General features: G+C 37.7%; 1 protein-coding gene and 1 long non-coding RNA gene across 2 annotated transcripts in view; both read left to right on the top strand.

Annotated features, from left to right (window-relative positions):
- Positions 1–6,185, top strand: part of LOC148325622 (solute carrier family 12 member 7-like) — a 27,850-nt gene extending 21,665 nt beyond the window's left edge. The window contains exons 21-27 of the mRNA XM_088310688.1: positions 1–128; positions 1,640–1,771; positions 1,857–1,964; positions 2,076–2,245; positions 2,503–2,517; positions 3,766–3,899; positions 4,874–6,185. The exon at positions 1–128 is cut by the window's left edge and continues 42 nt beyond it. Coding sequence (XP_088166814.1) covers positions 1–128; positions 1,640–1,771; positions 1,857–1,964; positions 2,076–2,245; positions 2,503–2,517; positions 3,766–3,899; positions 4,874–4,965 — 779 coding nt within the window. The 3' untranslated portion in view covers positions 4,966–6,185. The remainder of the gene's footprint in view (positions 129–1,639; positions 1,772–1,856; positions 1,965–2,075; positions 2,246–2,502; positions 2,518–3,765; positions 3,900–4,873) is intronic.
- Positions 6,186–13,852: 7,667 nt separating this feature from the next.
- Positions 13,853–20,188, top strand: LOC148325621 (uncharacterized). Its single transcript, XR_015846162.1, has 3 exons — positions 13,853–14,005; positions 14,186–14,250; positions 20,024–20,188. It is a non-coding gene; the product is annotated as an uncharacterized LOC148325621 (long non-coding RNA).
- Positions 20,189–22,259: the final 2,071 nt, after the last annotated feature.

Raw genomic sequence — 22,259 nt, 5'->3', positions numbered from 1 at the left:
TTGCTAAGAACATTGACCACTTCCCAGGAAACCAGGAGCGATTGAAGGAAGGAACAATCGATGTGTGGTGGATTGTCCATGATGGGGGACTACTTATGCTGTTGCCATTTTTGATAAGTCAACACAAGGTTTGCATCAAAATTTGCCGGATGACGATCTCTACCTGGAGATGCATTATATTGTTTGTTTGTTGTGTATTATTACTCTATAATTTATTGGTATTAGTATTATGTATCTTTTTACCTTGAGTTGCTGGTGACCTGTCCTTGGTGTATCTTGATTCGCTCCCTAAGTCTGCTCAATACAATACGATACAAATGAACTTTATTTATATCGTGCATTTCACAACAGCTAGGGCTGTAACAAAAGCCCTTTCCATATGCTGTAATATAAATTAGCAAGTAATTAGGTAACTCAGGCATGACCCTAATGTGAACTAGTGGTATAGAAAGTGGACGGATTATTAATGTATTTATTAAAACGGAGCTGACTTTCTTGTCTACATTCCATACTTCTTCTTTTATTATTATTAACTTACCGTAAACGTTTTCCATATTATATATATATATTCCATATACCACAGAGACACAAACTTTACGTCCCAATAGGTTCCATTGATTAATTATGGTCATAATCCCATTTCATCATCTGATACATTTCTGTGGTGGGATCATAACACAAACACTTTGCTAGTTAGAGTTAATGAATGAGTGAATGATTTAGAACAGGAGTGTCCCAAACTAATTTTTGTGGACGAGCCACACCGTAGTTATGGTTTCCCTCGGAGGGCCGTTATGACTGTGAACTCATCTAAATGTATGATCATCTTGCGTTATCACATACACTCAACAAATTGATGCAAAGCCAGTTTAGAAATCAGAAGCCAGTAAGTAATTGTTTATTCAACATTTTTTCAATTTATTTTAAAATGGTGGGATTGGTAACAAATAAATGGCAATATCTCATATCTCAATGTTGTTAAAAGTGAGGAAAATGTGAAGTTGACAAATATGATTTGCCCTTTGCGGGCCACATAAAATGAGGTCGGGAGCCAGATCTGGCCCTCGGGCCTTGAGTTTGATACCTGGGATTTTGAACAATGGATCTCAAACTGTGAACTAACATAACTTGGCGTCCAGCAAAATTGTTTCCAATTAATTTTTGTATTGTTCAAGAAAAGTGGATACAGTACCTTACATATGGTGACCAGAGAACCGATGGAACACACCTACTAGCACAACTACCAACACTAACTACTATCCTAACTATCTTAGCTTTTGGTTAATCACAAGTCCTGCTATGATTGCGAAACACATACCACGGGTCAAGGTTTTCCATTGTGCTAATAAATCACTTCTTTTGCAACAAACAAATGCTTTTTGTGATGTTCAGCAAGATTGCTTTACACTGCGGCATTTTTGACTTAAGTTAATTTCTTCTCTCTCTTGTTTATTTAATTGCAGCACATACTCAAAGATACAGTCATTTACATTAAACTGCTTTCCCTCAAGCAAGCTTGTGGTCATTTGCATACTCCAAACTATGTTATATGGCAATGAACCCAGTCTTAATAGTAATTTTTAATAAAGAACAATTCTGTAGTTCTTAACTGAAATTAACCAGCATGTCTCTTATGAAGGTTTGGCGGAAGTGTAAAATGCGCATCTTCACGGTGGCACAGATGGATGACAATTCAATCCAGATGAAGAAAGATCTCCAGATGTTCCTGTACCATTTACGTCTCAATGCAGTGGTGGAGGTGGTTGAGATGGTGAGGGATATTTTTTTAATTGTGAAGGTCTCATCCGTGATGTCTATGTACGTCTGTCGAAATTAAAATGTGTTTCCTGCCCCAGCACGACAGTGACATCTCAGCTTTTACCTATGAGAAGACACTGGTGATGGAGCAGAGATCTCAAATGCTCAAACAAATGCAGTTATCCCGTACAGAACGGGAAAGAGAGGTACACTAAACTGCGCAACAATAAAAATTTAGAAAATGCAGAATGGAAGACGGATGCCAGCACCGAAATTGCTACATGCTCACTTTTTTTGATTTCTTTCTTTTTTTTTAGGCTCAACTGATCCATGATCGTAATACTGCATCTCATTCCACAAAGGAAGACAAAGCTTTAGCTAACAAACCTGAACGCGTCCACATGACCTGGACCAAAGACAAACTCATTAATGAGAGAAATAAACACAGGGAAGCAATGGGAGTAAAAGATATGTTTAACATGAAACCGTAAGTACGCTGCTACTCATTGAACATGTAGAAACCTTCACATTTAACATTTGGATCATATAGTTTTTTGCATTATTATCCTTCAAAATTTTACATTGTATCCTTCCTCAATGGTTACAGTTAGTAGATGTAGTTTTCACACAATCTGAGACAGTAGAATATGACAGCTCAACTTGAATGAAAGCATGTTACTGTCTGACAGAGGAACCACTTTCCTCTGTTACTGCTTTAATGTTGTCTTTTTGTCCCCCCTTTAGTGAGTGGGAGAATCTGTAAGTGGTTTTGCATTTCACTTTGTTTGCCTGACTTGAGCATGACCTCTCTGTGTGCATGTGCATGATCGTCATGAAATCTGTCAAAGTGCATGATAAATACATTTGTTGATATGTGCTCAATACGCTCACAGATGGGCGCACTAAGAACTTGCACGCAACTTAAATTAAATCCAATATCTGAGCCACGTAACAAAAGTATACATTAAAAATTAGAATACAAATAAGTGAAATTTCATGGCATTATATTAAAACACTTATTTATCCCTATGATTGACTGGCAATCAGAAGAAGAAATAGAAATAAAAGTAAAAATAAAAATAAGTCTAAAAAAATATAATTGAAAAGAAATACAGATACATTGATATTTAACTTTATATATTTATTTCCTCATTTATTTTTAATTAAAAAATATTTTATTTTGTCTAATTCTTTTTCTTGTTCCTATTTATATATTTTTTCAACAATATTTTTATATTCTTTTTTATTTTCGCTTGAATTTATTTATATTTTATTAGGACAATTTTGCTCCTGCAATGCAGAAGAAAATGTTCAAATGTGGGGGCGGTCCTAAGTGTGTCTTGGTGTTTTGGGTTGAACTATTCGCCTATTGGTTGATCGCTATGTATCCGATTGATAAGCACCGTCACCTACCCAATAGGCGAATAGTTCAACACAAGACACACTCAGAACCCCTCATTTCAAAAATATTTCCTTCTGCATTGCAAGACCAAAACTGCCAAAAATAAATAAATAAATAAAAGTTTAAAAAAAAAACAAATAACTAGAAATAAGAAACACAACAAAAATAGATGATATAATATAATATATGAATATAGTTAAATATCAATTTATTTGTTTTATATAATTTTTGGCAGTTTTGCTCCTCCATATGCAAGGACAAACGCTAAAGAAATTTGTAACGTATAACATTCCAACATTTTTCATGAACTGACATTGTGAGACAGCTATTACGGTAGTTTCAATCACTGGTTATGATTGTAGCTAAAAAAAAAAAAAAAGCAATACTGTTTGATAACATAACAGCACCATACCACTGCAAACTACACGAACTCTGATAAACTTGTTAAAATCCCTCTGACATGTTGAATCTCATTTTATTGGTATTATTTGCATGAACATCTTAACCTTTCCAGTGGGGGTATTCGTTCATTTTACTCTCCTGCTATTGTTACAATGCCATGGATAAAGTTCTCTAAAATTGTTGGTGTTGTTGATTTCATCTAGCAACCAGTCCAACGTGAGAAGGATGCACACAGCTGTGAAGCTGAATGAGGTGGTGGTCAAGAAATCGCAGGATTCACAGCTGGTGTTGCTTAACATGCCAGGCCCACCAAAGAACAAGAAGGGGGATGAAAACTGTATCCTTTTTCATTATATCCCTAATTATTTTTTTTATTTTGTACTTATACATTTTAGTAAATGGTTAAGGTGCAAATAACAATATTTACTTGTAATTAGGACTTAAAAATATGTCTCAATAATAATCATCCTGATGTCTGCAGAGATATGACTATTAAACATCACATTCAGATCATATCACATAAATATTATATTCACTGTGGTTGTCATTTGCATTTTTAAATATGTCAACCTATGTAGCTAATTTGGCTAAAATATGATAACAAATGTGTACTTTGATGTCATCTAGTCACTAATCCTACCCAATTTTACAGCGGTGACTCCTGGCAAAGTCAAACAATACAAATTGTGTCTGTATGAATTGTTTGATTTAATACAATTCATTAAAATAAAACAATTTGACTTATTTAAAAAAACAGATGTGCCAGTTCAGTCATACAGGAGGAGTTGATTCACACCTTCATCCAGATTTGCCTCAACATGAATACTTGGCCCATGAAGAAAATCTATTATGAAACTGCCTTGCATTATTTTGCTGTAATAATCAAAGTAATTATTGTTGTACCCCATCGTCATCCAAAATTGAGAGTTAACACCAAGAAATCATATTAATTTTTGTCTCGTCTTTGCTTGTGAACTAAAATGTCCATAGATTAGAGGCCAGTCTTCATATAATGAACCATTAGTTTTGTCTCGTCTTCTTTAGTCCACGAAAATGTATTTTGATTTAGTCCAAGGTATTGTTTATTAAAGGCGGTTTTAGCCTTGTCTAGTTTTGTTTTCATCTGGTGAGAAATGTGTCTATAAGTTCAGCAAAGCGAAAAAATAATGAGCACCAAACAACAATCGCTGGTGCTCATTTGAGGACCACACCAACATTTTTAGACGCACTCATAACTGTAAAGATATCATCATCATCATCTTGTGCATTTATCACATGTACTGTTACATTCCTTAAGAGACTGTCCACAAGATATGGAATTTCTCGAAGTGCTCATGGAAGGACTGGATCGTGTCTTACTGGTTCGCGGAGGTGGTCAAGAAGTCATCACCATCTACTCTTAGTGCCAAACGGTTCCTTATGGAGGGACACCATGGACGACAATGACACATTTTGGGAGAAACAAGTCCATGCATTCGATGATAGACATGGACAATGTTGTTGGACTTTGCAAGCCTTATCTGTGTCAGAGACTGGAAATGTGCAAATATGACTAAGTGAGGTCAGTGCATCATCTCAACACCCCGTTCAGCAGAAGCTGTTGAACCATCTGTGATGTAAACTACAAGATAACAAATGCCAACTCCAATTCACATCATGTATTATTTCACATAGCATATGGAGGAAACAAATGCCACTTGCTATCTATTTTCTTGATTATGCTGTTATTGAAAGTACTGACTGTGGAATCATGTGGATGAATTGTTTTATTTGTATCAAGTCACTGAATTGAAAGGTAAAGATGATGTTAGGCGGAAACTACAATAGTAAAGATTGGTAAGACGTTTTAATATCCTTTACCAACTACAGTATATGCCCTGTGTTCGGACCACACAGCGATCGTCACTTTTGAAGTGACAATATTATTTATTTTATACACAATACATATGATCCTTGCGCTAATAACAGAACTGCGGAACACATCTTTTGCCTTTGAGATAAGCATTTTTGCATCATCTTCATTGGACTATGGAGAAACATTTCTTGAATCAAAATCTGACTTTGGCAGAAAAAATCAAATTGAGTTAGGCAGTTATGTTATGAGCGTGACATTATAAAGTATTGCAAAAAATATTTAAAAAGGGGGGGGGGGGCAATATGTCTGAGCCTTGTCTGTTTTGATCGCAACCTTAAAGCACTGAAATGTTGTGATTATTTTATTTTGCATGTTTGTTATGTAAGGACTTTGAATGACCAATGTACAGTAATTTGAGTGGCTTTCATACACTCCATTTCCTTATTGTATGTTTTGTTCTTGTGGATTCATGAAGTGTGCCAATCACAAATAGTCAAGTGTTCATCTATATTGCTTGAAAATATTGAAAAGAGCTTGTTTTAAAGCATGCAGAGTTTTTATTTTTTTCATAATGTTGCTTGTCTTCATTTCTCACTAATGGGTTCGATGCAGTTCACAAAAATTGTATTCCACTTTACGTTGCTATTGTGACAAAAATAAGTGCCTTTACTACAATACGCCTTTTTGAAAACAAACAATGTTTAAGTCACTTAACCTACTCTAGATGTCAATGAATTAAATATTCTGGTTGAAAATGTTTGATTACTTACATAAATTCCTTCGTTGAGAATAATGCAAAAGAAGAATAAATAGGCTCTATTTCAGACTCATTCTCCCCACAAAAAAGGCAACAGAACTACTGCTTCTCCCAACCCGCTTACATGTTCTCAATTTAAACCTGCTCTCTCTGGGGGTTAAGATCGGGGATGTCGATTGTGGCTATGTAAAGCCCTTTGAGACTGTCTGTGATTAAGGGCTATACAAATAAAATTGGCTTGACTTGACTTGACTCAACTGTGAAGAGATGGAAAATCTGCTAATTCTGGTATCCCGTGGAAAATGCAAAAGGAAGTTCACGGTGCCCGGCTGTGGCAGGCCCTATTTGTTCAAGTCAAGCACTCATGCCATCCTCACGATGTCTTCTTCTTACAATTTGGGCAGAAATACATGGATGGACTGCTGAGGGTCACTTTGTAAGGCTTTGGCAGTGCTCCTATTCTTTCACAAAGCGGCAGATAATTGTCCTCCTGCTGGGTTGTTTCCCTCGAATGGCCTCCAACAACTCTCTTGTACTGGCTTGACTTGTGGTGTCTCGTCTGCTCTGTGCTTGGAGACATAGCAACGCTTAGTAGCTACTGCAATGAAACGCTGCACTACCTGCAGTTATGAGCTGACCATCAATATTACCGCAATTATAAAGACTCACTCAACTGGTACTTGAACACACGCTCTTCAATTTCAACACATTAAAAAATAGCACACAGTACAACATATAGAATCTTTTCTTTGCTTTTTGGAACAATGGCTGTTGCTGGAGTTTAGTTGGGGACCTTCTCTGCCTCTTCTTCCTGTTCTCTTTCATTGCATGTCTTTCAGTTCACCTTCGTGCTGTCTGGTATGTTGTGGCATATGAATATAGTACTAAATTGAATGTACTCAACTCCATTTTATTTTAGAATACGTAACAGTCCAATCTGGGTAGAAATTAGTGGCAGTTAACAGCAAATGAATGTTTTCCTTGTTTCGGAACTTTGAGGATGTGACAGACAAATCTCCAACGTTGCACATCACAGGAATCAAACCCAACTCACATTACTGAGTCTAGCCACAATACCAATACACCAGCGGCACAGGCACTACTTTTATGTTAGATATTTACTTGAATAATATCTTATTAATTAATGTGAAATCACCAACTAGACTGTTCTCATAACTTTCTTTGATCCTTGAATACGATCTAAACTACCGGTGTCAAACTCCGGTCCTGGAGGGCAAGATACTTATCAGGTTTCTTCAGAGCTTGCTGGTGAGCTGATCGTTTGAATCAGATGGGTTGCAGCCACGAGAGATTGAAAGCATGCAGGAAAGCGACCCTCCAGGACTGGAGTTTGACACCTATGATCAAAACGGAATCATCTTTACAGGTATTTTTTTTTTTTCGAAACTAGTCTCAAAACTTATACATTTAGTTCTGCCCACAAGCACCACACTCCAGCAGTCTTGGTTTGCAAGGCCCAGTGGTAACTTGAGCAGTTTTGTTCTGAGATGTGTGCTAAAGAAGTAGCTACAGCTAACACGGTACTGTATTTGAATTTGGCTTTGCAAGGTATGCAAATTATTCAATTACGTTAACATTTTTTAAAAATTAATCTCGAGTTAACGCTTTAATTTGGACAGTCCTATTTTTCACATTACATTGACATTTAGTATACAGGAGGTCCACAGTTTTATTCCACAATACACATCTTTGCCACTTTGGCTGTTGCATTCTTTTAGCTTTTTCAGGTAATTTTTTTCATGCAGTATTTTGTCACAGCCGTAGTTGATGCTGAAGTGCTAATGAGATGAATTGTGTTTTCAGCTAAATATCTGAGATTATAAGCGACGTGATAGCTATGGATTCAGTCATATGTAAATGGACTTGTGATTGGATTTGTCTATCAACAATTTGTTAATTCATTGAACATGTGACCGGACTCACATTAATGTCGTAGAAAGTAAACATAGCCAGTGTCGCACCTTTGGTATGAAGTTATTTTCGGAACTAAGAATTGCTTCTTCTCACTAAAATCTCAAATTGCGCTTTATCTATCTACCTATCTATCTTTCACAATGTCACTGCTTTTTCCGTGTTTTTGATGATATTGTGATGGAAAAACCTGTGGTCAATCACTCAAGTGTAGCTCCAACAATCCTTCAACTTTTACTCCAAAATAAAACCTATATCATATGAACACGGGAATCTTGCTGAGACCACTACACCAGCAGCACAGTTTGTAGTTGAACATCCCAAAAAGGGTCTTCAAGTGCCTGGTAGGAACCTCCACTGCATGACATACCACATTTAGACAAAAGGCAGGAAATGGCTAAACAGGAAGTGTACAGCATATACAAAGGAAATGAATCTAAATAATGGTTGGACATTGTTAGGACAACAAGATGCTTGGATTTTAGCGGTGTTTTCCCCTTCCTGTTTTTTTTATGTACATTGTTGTTGTGTAAAATAAGTGATGAGCTTCTTGATTGTTCTCACTTTCGAAAATTCTTGGATATGTTCCTCATAATCTTTGTCATCTCTTACCTAACAGCACATTGCAAACGCAGTTTCCCAAAATCAATTAATTCCCCAAATCTCCCTTGTCTGTTCAGTGACTGTTGGCTGCCGATGAATGCTTTCTTGTTTGGAGCACACATCGTTTGCTGGGTCAGCATGCACAAAACACAAAAACCTGTGTGACAGTAAGCGTGTGGTATGTCATACATTAATCTGAATCAATCTATACCTTTACTGTTATCTCTCTCTCTCTGGAGTTAATTTGATCTTTTGCTCCCTCATTGGGGACTTGAGGCCCGCACACAAAAAATGCAATTTTAGATATGGATAAAATATGTGCATACATGCAAGATACGTGCTTGTAATATAAATAATTTTTCCTAATACATTTTCAATGCTTGTATAAAAAAAGCCACTATCCTAACCCAACAACAAAGGCTTGATGCAAATAACAAAAGAACCACATTGTGATTTCCAGTGCTGTGCACTTGGCCCTTGTTTGCCAGTCAGTACCCCGCCCTACGACCGTTAGCTCGGTACAGTGCCGGGCCTCGACCCTCCGGCCTTATTCATAAAAATTGTCGGCCCCCAACCTCGTTCTCATTTGTTACACATGCTGTAGTCATGATGTTGAAGAACTACGCTCGCTAAGTTTGTCTCCTTCGGTTATCTGAAGCAGACAGATGGCAGCAAAACATGGCATTACTAGACCTATGATCGTTTTTTTTTTTTGCATATTATTGAAATTAAAAGGGCGTCACGTTGGACGACTCGTTAACACGTCCGCCTCACAATTTAGAGGTGCAGAGTTCGATTCTGGCTTTAGCCTTCCTGGCTGGAGTTTGCATGTCCTCCCCGTGCCTGCATAGGTTTTCTCCGGGTACTCCGGTTTCCTCCCACATTCCAAAAACACACATGGTAGGTTGATTGAACATTAAATTGTCCCTAGGACAATTAGCGTGAGCGCAGATGTCTGTTAGTCTTTGCGTGCCCTGCGATTGGCAACCAATTCAGGGTTCACCCCGCCTACTCGAAAAAGACGTAATCATTTGGAGACATTGTTGAAAATTAAAATTGTCCAAATCTTCTTATTTCAGCCTCTCAAGAGCAATTATTCTCTGGCTTCTGCAGTCCATCATGAAAGTAAAACAATTAACGTCTCCGTTTAATCAAAATAATAAACTTACAAAGATCTGGTTTCACTTTGGAACATTTTCATAACATTTTGACTAAACTTTAGAAGCGTACAGGTAAGCGTCTCAAATGTGTCTCGTTACCATCTTCTCCATATCATTTCTGGTTGCTTAGCTTGGTTTTCCCAGATTCCATGGTGCTATTTTGAAGTGGAAACCTGACCATCCTAAGCCAAGTCGAGTGGAACTGAGTAGATGGGGGCCGAGATGATACTTGAAATGAGGTAATGGTCAATCTGCAACCGCATGTTGCGGCCAATCGAAATTCAGTTTCTTGTATGTCTGATTCAATAATTTTATACGTTTTTGTCTTCTACTGTAGTGGAGACATTTGTGCCTCAAACGTTGAGCTCTTTTGACCTAGGGTGTTCAAACTACTTTGCAAACTAGCTTCAATTGTCAAGCCGTGGCAAATGCCTGTGCAACGCAAACAGAAAATTCATGACTTTCCCTTTGAGACAAGGAGGAAACTGTTGACCCTTTGGGCCAGGGGGTGACATGTAACATTGTGAAATAAAGGCCACGCTAATGACTAACGATATTGATACGGTTGTCACTATTGAATACTTTTGGAATCGATTATTTCAGTGATGATTCCATTAATTAAGCAAATAATCTGATTAAAAATTCATTGTACATGAAAGTTTATTGCAAAACATTTTTTACGATAACTGTTTAACCAATTAATTCGATTTTATTGATTGATGATTTAACAAAACCAACTAAACAACAATTATGCAATATTGCACATGGGGTAGACATGTACTCACCAACCTTTTTAAAACTTGGAGCAACCTCGTGGGTACTCGTTAATGCTAAGGACGACTACCTGTACTTTGATATATGTACCTAAGCTTAATGAATGAATGAATATATTTCTTTAAAGTAATTACGTACAATGGTCTCGTAGCTTTGGTCGTCAGTGGCCGTTGATGCTGTGGGAAAGGAAATATTCCCCAGCATACCAAGCTGGAGCTGGCGTCTTTGTCTTGATTGTTCAGTAGTATGTGATGCTTTGGCTCAGTATTTTCTCATTTTCCTTGAGGGAGACTGATTATCTGACAGCTCCATCTAGGAGAAGAGCTCAAGAGGTCAAACAAAAGTGGCCTGCCCGGTGAGGGAATGTTTTCCACAAAGAGGAAGAGAGCCAGAGGATGAGGAAGTGGAGGGCGCATTTGATTTTCTTCAGGGCCATTATCATTCCTGCTTCTGTTAATAATGGGGTGTTAACATCACAGCATGGGCATTCTCAGAGCGACGCCCTCTGAAACCGTTGAGCCCTTTGGCTTCCTCTGGTACAAAGAACTAGACACCTTATTTTGATTCACATAGAGTTCGATTGCAATGAGTAAGTTTTTGAGTTACCTTGATTTTCTTTAGTCTGTATTTGGTTTACCCGGTTGATCAAAGGTGTCTGATGGGTAAAATTTGGAATTCAACCAATATTTTTGAGAAATTTAAACCTGCACGTAATGTGCACGTTGAAAGACAAAAAAAAGTGATACGCATTCTGATCCTTCGATGGGAAATTCAGTTTACTATGTTGTTTGTTTTTGATGCACGCGACGCAAAGAACTGTTTTGAAGTTGAAAAGTACCGTCATGCATGATGTCGTGTGGGATTTCAGCATTTCACACGAGACATTGCCATACTTTGACCTCATTTTATTTTCATTTTTTTCAATACTCGCTTGAAAAGATGGCACAAACTCAGCAAGGGATGTGAAGAAGTAAAATACACGTGAAGTAGGGACACTCGTGTCAAAGAAGTGAGATATCAAACATTGTCAATTATCAATAACGAGGCAATTTTTGTTTTTACAATGCTTCTTTTTGCACTTGTGTCACAATTAAGAACGTTAACAACTTTGTGTGAGGCCCTTGGGCGGCTCACCTTTCAGTTAGGCGCAATTCCAATACCCACACTTGTTCCCTTGCGCTCCTCAGTCGCGCATTGCCGCCAAGAGTGCAAGTGTGGAAGGTGTCCCAATTCTCTGTTGCTCCAACCCTTTTGCGCCCTTGTTTTACACTCCGGTACGATCCTGCATCCATAACCCCTCAGTTGAAGCATATTACCCACAAGTCATTGCAAATTTAACTGGTGGGGAACTGGCGACATTCAGTGGAATTCCTAAGCCTGTGTCTAAAAATCTTTTAAAATGTAACTCATTCAAATTTTTCAAAGTTGTAATTGTGACGTCAATCAATGTTTTCATGTCACCTGAGTATTTTGTCGTGTGTTTTTGACGTATTTTGCGATCTTCTGCACATGTGCGCAGATCGTGCAGAGCCACTTTACTTATCTAATACTTTACTGCAGTTTACTGTCATTTCAAGAACCAAAATTGTCAAAACAGCAACTGGTGCCAACATGTTTGATGACGCAGATCCAACAGAGTGACAAGTCGATGACGTAAAGCACGCTGTCCCGATTCTGCAATTTTCACATACTTGTAAGTAACTTGCACTCTCATACACACACTTCAATGAGGACCGTAGATTGTTGTGGCAGTATTGGGATTGGACCTTCGTCATCGAAGCTAAAACATGAATATTTTGTTTTGTTTTGACCTTTTACCGATAGTACTTACATTCCACAATTAACAAAAATGGCCAGGACAGTCAATAAAGGTTTTGTGACCCTTATGTTTGAAACAGATTATTTCTGTTTATTCTATGAAGGGTGAAATTATTTCAAAATCTAAAAAAAATTATTGTGTTTGACCTTTGTAGAGGGCCGAACATTTCCAACTGTTTGCAAAGGTAGAAAAATGCATATTCACGTCAAGGTTCGTTCAAGGTCGCAAATGTTTGCCAAACATTCGGCAGATGTCCGTTTGTACTTTTCTGGCGAGAAGAAAAATCACTAAAACTGTTGGCGAACATTTGCAACATTGAATGAAGCCTAACAAACTCCGACGTGAATGCAACATTCGCTGTGGTAATTACTGCACAAAACTAGCCATTTGTGATCAATATTCTGTTGTATGGGTGTATGAGCTCATTATTTAGTTGCCAGGTTGACAGATTGGCTCATTTCATCTCCCAAACTCCAAAGAAGGGCGCATTACCCTATTCCGTCCTTACATTTAAAACTCTGATTCCCCCGCCTAAAAAATAAATTAAGAAATTAAAAAAGCGACCGCATGACAAAAGGCTGGCTAATTTCCTATTCTCATCCACTTACCATAATTTCTGGACTACAAAACATCTGATTTAAAGCCATAATAGCTAAAATCAGCCTCAAAAACGGATTTGTACTTAATTTAGCCACATTGAATGAATAGCCCGTCCGTTTTTAAAAAACTTCTCGTCCTCCGCCATCCGCCCCAAAGATGTGGAAAATGTCCATCTATGCAAAACTCAAAATTGTGGTTTATTCTCATTCTTCTTGTGAGGCTATGTAACTCGAAAAAAAAAGATGTGATGCACCTTTCTTGTTGTTGTTTCTACAAGTATATCAACATTGTATTGGGTGTAATGACAACTATATGAACTTTACATACATATGTCAAAATTAGTAGCACAATTTAGAGTGCTGTGTAAAAACAAAAGTCCAAGAAAAATCAAACTGCAAACTTGAGTAGCATCCCGAGTTTGACGTTTTGAGTTTTGTGTTGGCTAGCACTGCAGTACCTGGGAACCAGAAGAACTGCAGGTAGATGTTTGATCCAAGCAGTCATCAGGAATCTGATTTAAGTCATATTCTCCACACAAATGTACCCATCCCTGATTCATATATTCTCATTCAATTCATGAATCTGTATTATGTTAAAGCAGAAGCAGGACGAATGTAATTATGAAAGGTAATGTTAAGAAGTTGTTTTGTAAAGGCATCATAGTAAATTTAATGAAGAAAAACTGAGTGAAGCAGTAACCTAGTGAGGGGCGGGAGGGTCAATTGAGTGGATTAAGGGTGGGGTTTCTCACCGAGGGAATCACATTTCCCAACTCTGTGGGCCTGAAGACTGGGCTCAGAACTGAGAGAGCTTTTGTACTGCTGAGCGAGCGAGGGAGCTGTGAGACAGGGGGAGCACAAATTTAGCCAGAATTTCAACGCACACATGCACTTGGATTTGTTTCCTGGATTTCTAAATCCTTTCCTTCCAAAATGCTTCAAGGGTAAGACACTTATATTTTGCTACCATAGATTGATACAAATTAGGTGCATTTGATTACATCACTGATTGTTTCTCAATGATCCACAGTCATACACCTTTGACACTATATGGAGCTTTCTTGTCTAACAAATATTCTCAACTTCATGACAAAATCGAGCTAATGGCTAATGTGTCTCCTCAGGTGGCCTCTAGTTTTGCATCTTGTCCTCCTGTGCTGTCGTACCGCACCTTCCCAAGTTCTGGAAGGTAAACGTTCACGCTTCTCCCGATGCTGTTAATTCATTTCACTCTTGAGAATATTAATATTATAGACCATCATTCTAATTGTTTTTTGTTTTTTTTTACAAAATTTAAATATGTTTGCTCACTAACACAGTGCATGAGTCTCTTTTCATTAAAAAGTGTTCTCATTTTAAGTCAAACACCAAAAAGGCGAAGACAGACTCTTACCTGTACCAGCGTGAGTGTGTTGCGGTAGGATGAGTTTGGAGTGGAACAACTTGCATGCATCAGCAACAAACAGATTGTGAGCCATCAGATCAGCTCTCATGTCCAACCTTAGTGACCCTTTACATGTTCTTCTAGATGAAGCCATGAAAATTCCCTTGGGCACACTCTAAAAAATTGGGGAGAGTGAAAGATTTGTAGCACCAAAAGGAGTTCCAATGTGTTTTCTTTCATCTGAAATTCCTGAATAGACAACTATCCAAGTACTTAAAATTATTTACTCAGTCTATACCTCCAGCTGTAATGTTTTGGGGGGTTTTTTCTTTTCATTTGAGCCTCTGAACCAGTGGTGGGCAAAGTATGGCCGAGGGGCCACAGAGCACATACTCTGTTGCTTAATCTTGCCCACTTATTTGCATTATCAGGAGTTCTTTTCATAGATTTTTTATTTTTTTTTTACACCCATAAAACTGTATTGAGTCATGTTTTACTTGTTGATCTTATCAAACACTGTTAATTGTTTTACTATAAATAAATATATTAAAAAAAGTGCAAATTGTTATCTCAGAATGAATATATTTTTAAGGAAAATAAATCATTGTGAAATTAAATATTAATTCCTTAATTGGGGATTAATGATTTAAATATTTTCTAAAACTGAAATTTATATCGGAATATTTTACATAATTAAAGTACTGCAAAAGAATTCATTATGATAAGAAGAAATTAATTATTTTTTTAATTTTAACAAAAGAGTTAACCTAAAACACAAATATCATTAAGATTCTTTTCAATTCATTAATTGATCATATTTAAATTAGCTTCCGATGTTAAGATTGAAAACGTATGAATGCCTTTTCAGTTGGTCATTAACACATTTCTATTTTATTATCCACTTTGACCACCTCATCTATGAATGCCCGTTTGTCCATTTTGAAATGTGCTCCAAAGTTGATCCCCCTGCTTGAATAAGATGTCCAACAACACATCTTCTCCCACACACCCAAAACTACATAAGCAAACACATAACATAGTCATGTCCCCTTGCCATTTCCATCTTTTTACACCTCAGATGTGATTTTGGTTGCGCTACCTCCTGTTGTGTGCCTCTTCTAAAACTCTGTGGGAGTGATTGCTTGTTTGGCAGCAGGGCAACTTTTCCCTTTGTGTGCATGCATGCGCTCGTGTGTGTCTTCACGCTGGTGGCAGACAAGCCAAATGTTGTACCACAGTGAGAAATACGCTCAGCCTGTGTGTGTGTATGTGTGTGTAGTAGTCTTAGTGCAGAGGCACCTCCTTACGTGTGTTATTGTGTGTTTGAGAAAGTCACAGACGATTTTTGAAGTGGGAGGTGTTTGTATAGCGCCAGTTTAACATTATGCATGTTCAAGTGTGTGGGTGTATGTATTTTGGCAATTTATGATGTAAATTATTTTCCATTTAGAATTTTTGGGGTACGTATTCATGCATTAGTGCTTTTATACTCGGATTATTTTTTTCTCCACACACTAAACAGCTCATTACGAGGACTGCCAAGTTCAGAAGAACCACCCTGTAACTGCCAATGTTCGGAATTTCAAAAACACCAGAGGGAAACTTGTGTTATTAGTTACCTCTGTGTACAATAAATGTAAGCATTGTTCTCCTTGTAAATGCCGCTTGTTCAAAAATATAAACTAAATTACCATAAATATAAAGGCATGTTTAAAATGTTATTAATAAATGATAAAGACATGATACAATATCAAAGAACCGTTCTTGTTATTCGGCTGTCTGCTGTATTTGTTTGTTTGTGTCATGAAAAGAGATTAAAAGTATAAATTAGCAATAAAGCATCTTATTAGAAATTGGTGCATTAGACCCACATATCCAACACACACGTATCCGTAATTTTAGACTGTCTACACTATTTACACGCACACAAATGCAGAGAGTCGGGGGTACAGACTTGCTCTGACAATATAATATTGCCCTATAATAACAGCAGCAGTTAACAAGATGACAAATTGTCTTTCTAAACCATTAGAAGTAGTAATAAACTAATTAAAAAATGAAATCCAAACAATGGATTATTATTTTTATAAAGGCAGATTCATTGTAAAGTCAAAGTCGGATCTATTTATAAAGGCCTTAATCACAAAAAGTCTCAACAGGGCTTCACATGCTGACAGTTAAAAAAAAAATTAAAAAAAAAAAGAAAATAATTAATAATTAAATAATTGTTAAATGTACAGCAACATTTGTTGTCTGTCTTTAATTCATTTGTATATCCGTTAGGAACAGTGAGCAGTGCCGGATCTTGTGTCAGCCCCTTGCTCAAGAAAATGGCTTGAATTGAACTGATATGTTTTTGTTTGTGGGCTAAACCCCCAAAAGCGCATTGTATCAGATTGATCCTGCATTGCGCTGCTTCACTGGCAATTTATTTATATTGGGGACATCAATGCTATCATGCACCTACGAGACACCTTTTCTTTCGAAATTACTGTCCCACCAGAGTTCATTCTCTTAGTTGTTGCGCCAATCTTTTTACATGAGAAGTGAGTGAATTGCATGTTTTCTCAGAGTTCGACTATCTGGCCTTTCTGAGTGGAGTTTGCTTGTATTGGTTTTCTCCATATACTTCGCCTTTCTTCAAGAAGTTAATTTGAAATTGATTACAGGTTTCAATGTAAGTGTGAGTGGTTATTTTTCTATATTTGCCCAGAGGACGTATGGATGAGTTGGAAGGTTTCTACTCACCGACTCGGTCATATCTTTTTCAGTTAGCACTTGGTTGACTTGCTCTGAATGGGATTCTATTTTCATGATTTTATTAGTTTTTTTTATTACTTCTGCAATTGATTTCATAATAAAACTCATATTTTAATCATAGAACATCACTTGCGTTATCATTTTTAATTCATGTTAAGCTTGTGGAAACCTGCATCACTTTTTCCATACATCCGGTAGTTGTTGTCCTCCATCATTAACGCTTTCACAGTTGCGCCCACAGTCTGCTTTTCAACCAGTTTCCACCCTTGACATTATTTGTTTCCTATTCCAACTCGGTGTCTGAACTCTGCATGCTCACGTATCAGATGAGAGGGGCTCCCCCTAAATGGCGTCAATACACTGCATTAGGATTGGACCGACTCAGGGCAGAGTGTCGAATGTGTTCATTGAGCAACATTGACTTTGATTGGAACGAGGTTTTGCACAATGGAGCAACTGTAAAAAAATAATGGAACAGTCAAGCATTTGGGGTTTAATGGGAACAAATATTCACTGGAAACTTGAATGCCTGAAGACTGAACTTTGAAAACAGAGTAGTGTTTTCCATGATGGGATGTGACAAAGCAGAACCTCAGTTCCCACCGTTGTGTTGAAGAAGTTAGTTTTAAAGAGAAGCCCCCCCCCCCCCAAAAAAAAAATCCAATTTACAGTAGTAGAAAAGGAAAATGGTTTGCATCACATTTCCTTTAAAGTTCGCTTGCTGTATGTTGTTCATTCAAGCTACTGTACAGAAGTCAGTCGCTGTTGTTTGTATCTCCATTTCCATGGTTACTTTTCAAAAGTTAACCATGAATCATTATCATTGTGTGCGTCTCACAAGCCATGCTTTGGGGCAGAAAGGCGACAAAGCATGTCTGTCGACCGATTGAAGGGCTCCATCGTGTAACTTTATATAATTGTAATTGTTTATGCATCCCTGCCAGGATGGCCGAGTGGTCTAAGGCGCCGCGTTCCGGACCCAGTCTCCCCAGGAGGCCTGGGTTCGAATCTGGCTGCCAGGATGGCCGAGTGGTCTAAGGCGCCGCGTTCCGGACCCAGTCTCCCCAGGAGGCCTGGGTTCGAATCTCGTGGCTGCCAGGATGGCCGAGTGGTCTAAGGCGCCGCGTTCAGGACCCAGTCTCCCCAGGAGGCCTGGGTTCGAATCTCGAATTTCCCCATTGTGGGACTAATAAAGGGATTATTATTTTTACATTAACCTCACCATCATAAGCATTGTACGACTGATTGATGGAAGCAAATGTTTTAGTAATATAGATTTCTGTGATTTAAGGTAGTCTAATAGAATAAACTTTAAGCTCCACTTCATAGATGAAAGGGAAAAGTGGGTGTCGATAACAAAGTAGACGGCAAGGACCAATGCTTACTGACTGGCAGATCTTATCTACAGAAGGAACACAAAGAAGTGTGTGTGTGTGTGTGGAAACCCAGACTCGATAGGACCATCTGTGTATATGGTATATAAAACTGTGCAAGTGTACAGAAACTTATGTTAATCAAATAGCTGTCGTTTTGATACCCACCAAACATGTATGACGCAGGATTGTTGGACTGGCCTTCATCAAGGCTCTGACCCCCAAATGACATAAATATAGTTTCCAAATATACATAGTTTCAAATAATCTACAGTAGTAGTTTGACATTGCTCAAGTCAAAATAAACAAGCGATAAAGAAATACAACTCATTACATAATCACCTTGTCTCACTGGTTCAACTAATTTACAGAAATAGGCAGACAACTAAAGACTTCTATCAATGTGGTCTGTTTGTGCATATTTATTTTTCTGTTGCTGGCTTAATGTATGCCATTTTTTAGTAAAAAAAGCCAAACGAGGAGGGAAAAAACTCAATCAACCAGTGGTGAGCAGTTAAGGCCTTCTTTGCTGGCCTAACATAATCAAGAAGTCGTGATCATATTTGTGATAATAATTATAAATATTAGATAATTTTATTCCATCATAACGCATCACATCCCTGTCATATTACGTTGTATTTTTCATTTTAATCAAAATGTTGCACGCCAGATTTCATGACACCAGCCGCTCATTCTTTTCCTCAGAGCCTTCGAATTCTTCTCTGCGAGCGTGTGTGCTGTGTGAGTGACCAGCCTCTCACAGTTAATAGACAGTTGTGACAGCCAATCAGATCACGGGTTGGTTACAGTAAGCCTTCTCGCAGGCCTCACATTGAAGGTGCGAACGTGTCCTGTTATTCGATAATCACTTGTGACTGGGCAGGGAAAAGTAAGTGAGAAGCTTGCTCTCTTGAGCCGAGTTCATTCAACACCTAGTAGTGCGTAAGTGTGCATCTCTATATTATTTTTCCAGCCGTGGCGTCATAAATAATGCTACTATCAGGGGACTTCACTGAAGGCCTATGTGTGGAAAGCATGGCCCGCCACTGAAATAAACAATATCAGTATCAGAAAACTCTACATCCTAACCGTGGCAATTTCTTTGACAGGCTTCCGGTCTTAAATTCAAGATTGGGAAACAAACAAAATGAAATGTACAAAGCAGATCAGCTGCCATCTTGTGTCTGGAACCAACCTGCCAGGATATAAAACTTGCCCTTATTGTACATTAATCATGTAGTGTAAATGACCATTTCAACGAGCTGTTTAGATCACCAAACAATAGTGAGTGTTGTCAAGTGGAAACACTGTCGATGGTTCTCTGCCAGTGACACTCTGCAGCAAATATGAGATAATATTTTCCTGTTACATTTTTCCTGAAAGTTGTCTTTCATTCCACACAGTAAATATCCGTCACCAAGCAGATTGCTCGGCTTTCTTTATAGGCACAAGCCCATGCAAAAACATCACTGGATGACCTCTTTGTGTTCTTCACGGAGTGAAATCTGGGTGACAGGATGGATGGCAGGGGATTTGGGAAGTAAAAGTCCGAGACACTCGATGTCATGGAAACGAGCCCTCTGCAGATGGTCGCCTCTGATCTCCAAAGTTCAAACAACGAATTCCTTTATCTACAGTATGCCTTACTTACAACGTGACGTTGACAAAGCAAATGAGTATTTGTTGGAAAGATGTTCATCTCAACCGAGACAACTGTCACTCAGACTGTCGCTAAGCTATAAAACCTGAAATGTATCTGTAACTAAGCCTTTCATCTGCTTCCATCTAACTATAGATTTTGTTTAGCAATTCTTTATAATGTGTCCAAAAGCACGTACTTGGGATGAATTAGTCAATGAATTGATTGAAATATTTGATCGCTTGGAATTCTGTCGATTATGAATTACGTCTTGTCTTATCAAGCATTTCAGGCAAAATGGAGTTCAATGCTAAGGTAATCCCTTAGCTATGTCAATGTCAATTTGTTTTGTTATTTTTTTTTCTCATGGCAAACATAAACTCAGTGTGCCTCGGGATAAAAAGTAACATTGCTATACATTTCAAATGCATATAAAAAAAAAAAAATAACAATACATTACACTCAACAGAGCTAATTAAAAGCTAGTGAAAAAAGATAATGTATGTTTAAAGGAAGGAATTGTTGGAGACGAGCGGAGTTCAACAACTTGAGATGAATGTGTTAACCTTTTTTTTTTTGTCTGTTCTTGAGTTTCTTTGGCTCAAGGCATTTTGTTGCACCTTTTTGAGACATTTTCACCGACTACATTATAGCATCTGACGGATTCTTTTAAAGTGATTTCTTGACTGAACGGCAGTTGAGCTCAACAGGTTGTCAGTGAAAATTATCTCACAAGTTTAACAAGAGTGGTAATTACTTTTTCCACACAGGGCTAGGTGGAATTGAGTATTTTTATTTATTTATTTATTTTTAAATCACCATACTTATCTTTGCCTGAGATTTTTTTTATTTTTTTTTATGATCATAAACATTTAAAGCTGGTAAACTATGCAAAAAAAAAAAAAAAAAAAGAATTAGATGGAGAGGTTTTCATGACACTGTAACAAAAGCTAGTTGAGATTCAACCATCAGGACATGAACCATACAAACCGTATGCTCCTTATCGCAGCACACACAGAAAGTCAGATAACCTGTTTTCCAGGATTTATCATGTCATGTTCCCAAAAAATGGATTCTAAGACGAAGCAATATGATCAGAAATTGTTTTCCCCTTGTTTTATGAACAACTCCTAACAATTGAGTGTGACAGATTTTTTATTTTTTTAAGATCCTTGATATCGTGTGGCCAACAATGAGAAAATAATTTAACATCATTCAACACCAGCCTATCTAAATCCTGTTAGCTATCCAAGGCTCAAGTGGCTCTGGATGAACACAAACTGCACTCGAATTTCTGCTGACGTTGGTGTACAAACAATTTTAAGATTAGAAGACAAGGGCCTGGATCAGTCCACGGCAGCGGCATTGTATGCAAGGTCAAATGTTTGGGTTAATGCTCCCCTTGGGGCAGGCTCCTCTTGTGATAACCTCCCTGACTCCCGCTGTTCTCCTGTTTTCACCTTTCCTCTTATTATTTCATCTTTCTTGCCCTCTGCTTTGACAATCTGTTTTGTGTTAGTCTTGTCACTTTCCTAAATGTTAAACTGTATCTATATATTAAAAAAAAATACAATAAAGAGTTTAATTCCTTTCAACTATGTGATCGGAAGCGTAAACCCAGAGAGAATGAATGCAAATCAGGCCTGCCGCTGTTTTAGCCAAGTTATTTTCAGGTCATTTTTTTGGGAATTAGTTGTACAGAATTCTTATTGCATTCTTTGATTTAGTGCAATTAGCATTTTTTTTTATTCAACACATTGTTTAACACACCTTTGTAAAATGTCATTAATTTATATGCAGCTATGATATTTGTCTTGTCTTGTTTCTACAATTGGTATCATCATAAACTAAACCTACCACCTCTTCATGGTCCTTGCTGACATCAGGCGAAAGGGCGGCAACCATCTCGAGTGGTTGCCAGTCAATTTCAACACATATCGTGACAGACAACCTTTGAGAATTACATTCACGCTATCGTTGAGTAGTAATTGGACAAACACAGCTCCACGAAAGCACGGCAAGTAACCAGAAACCAAACTCAA

This window comes from Idiotropiscis lumnitzeri, chromosome 12 (genome assembly GCF_059441095.1).
Source record: "Idiotropiscis lumnitzeri isolate Australia: NSW breed Sydney's pygmy pipehorse chromosome 12, RoL_Ilum_1.0, whole genome shotgun sequence".
Lineage (NCBI taxonomy): Eukaryota > Metazoa > Chordata > Actinopteri > Syngnathiformes > Syngnathidae > Idiotropiscis > Idiotropiscis lumnitzeri.
This window is presented reverse-complemented; position numbering and strand designations above follow the sequence as displayed.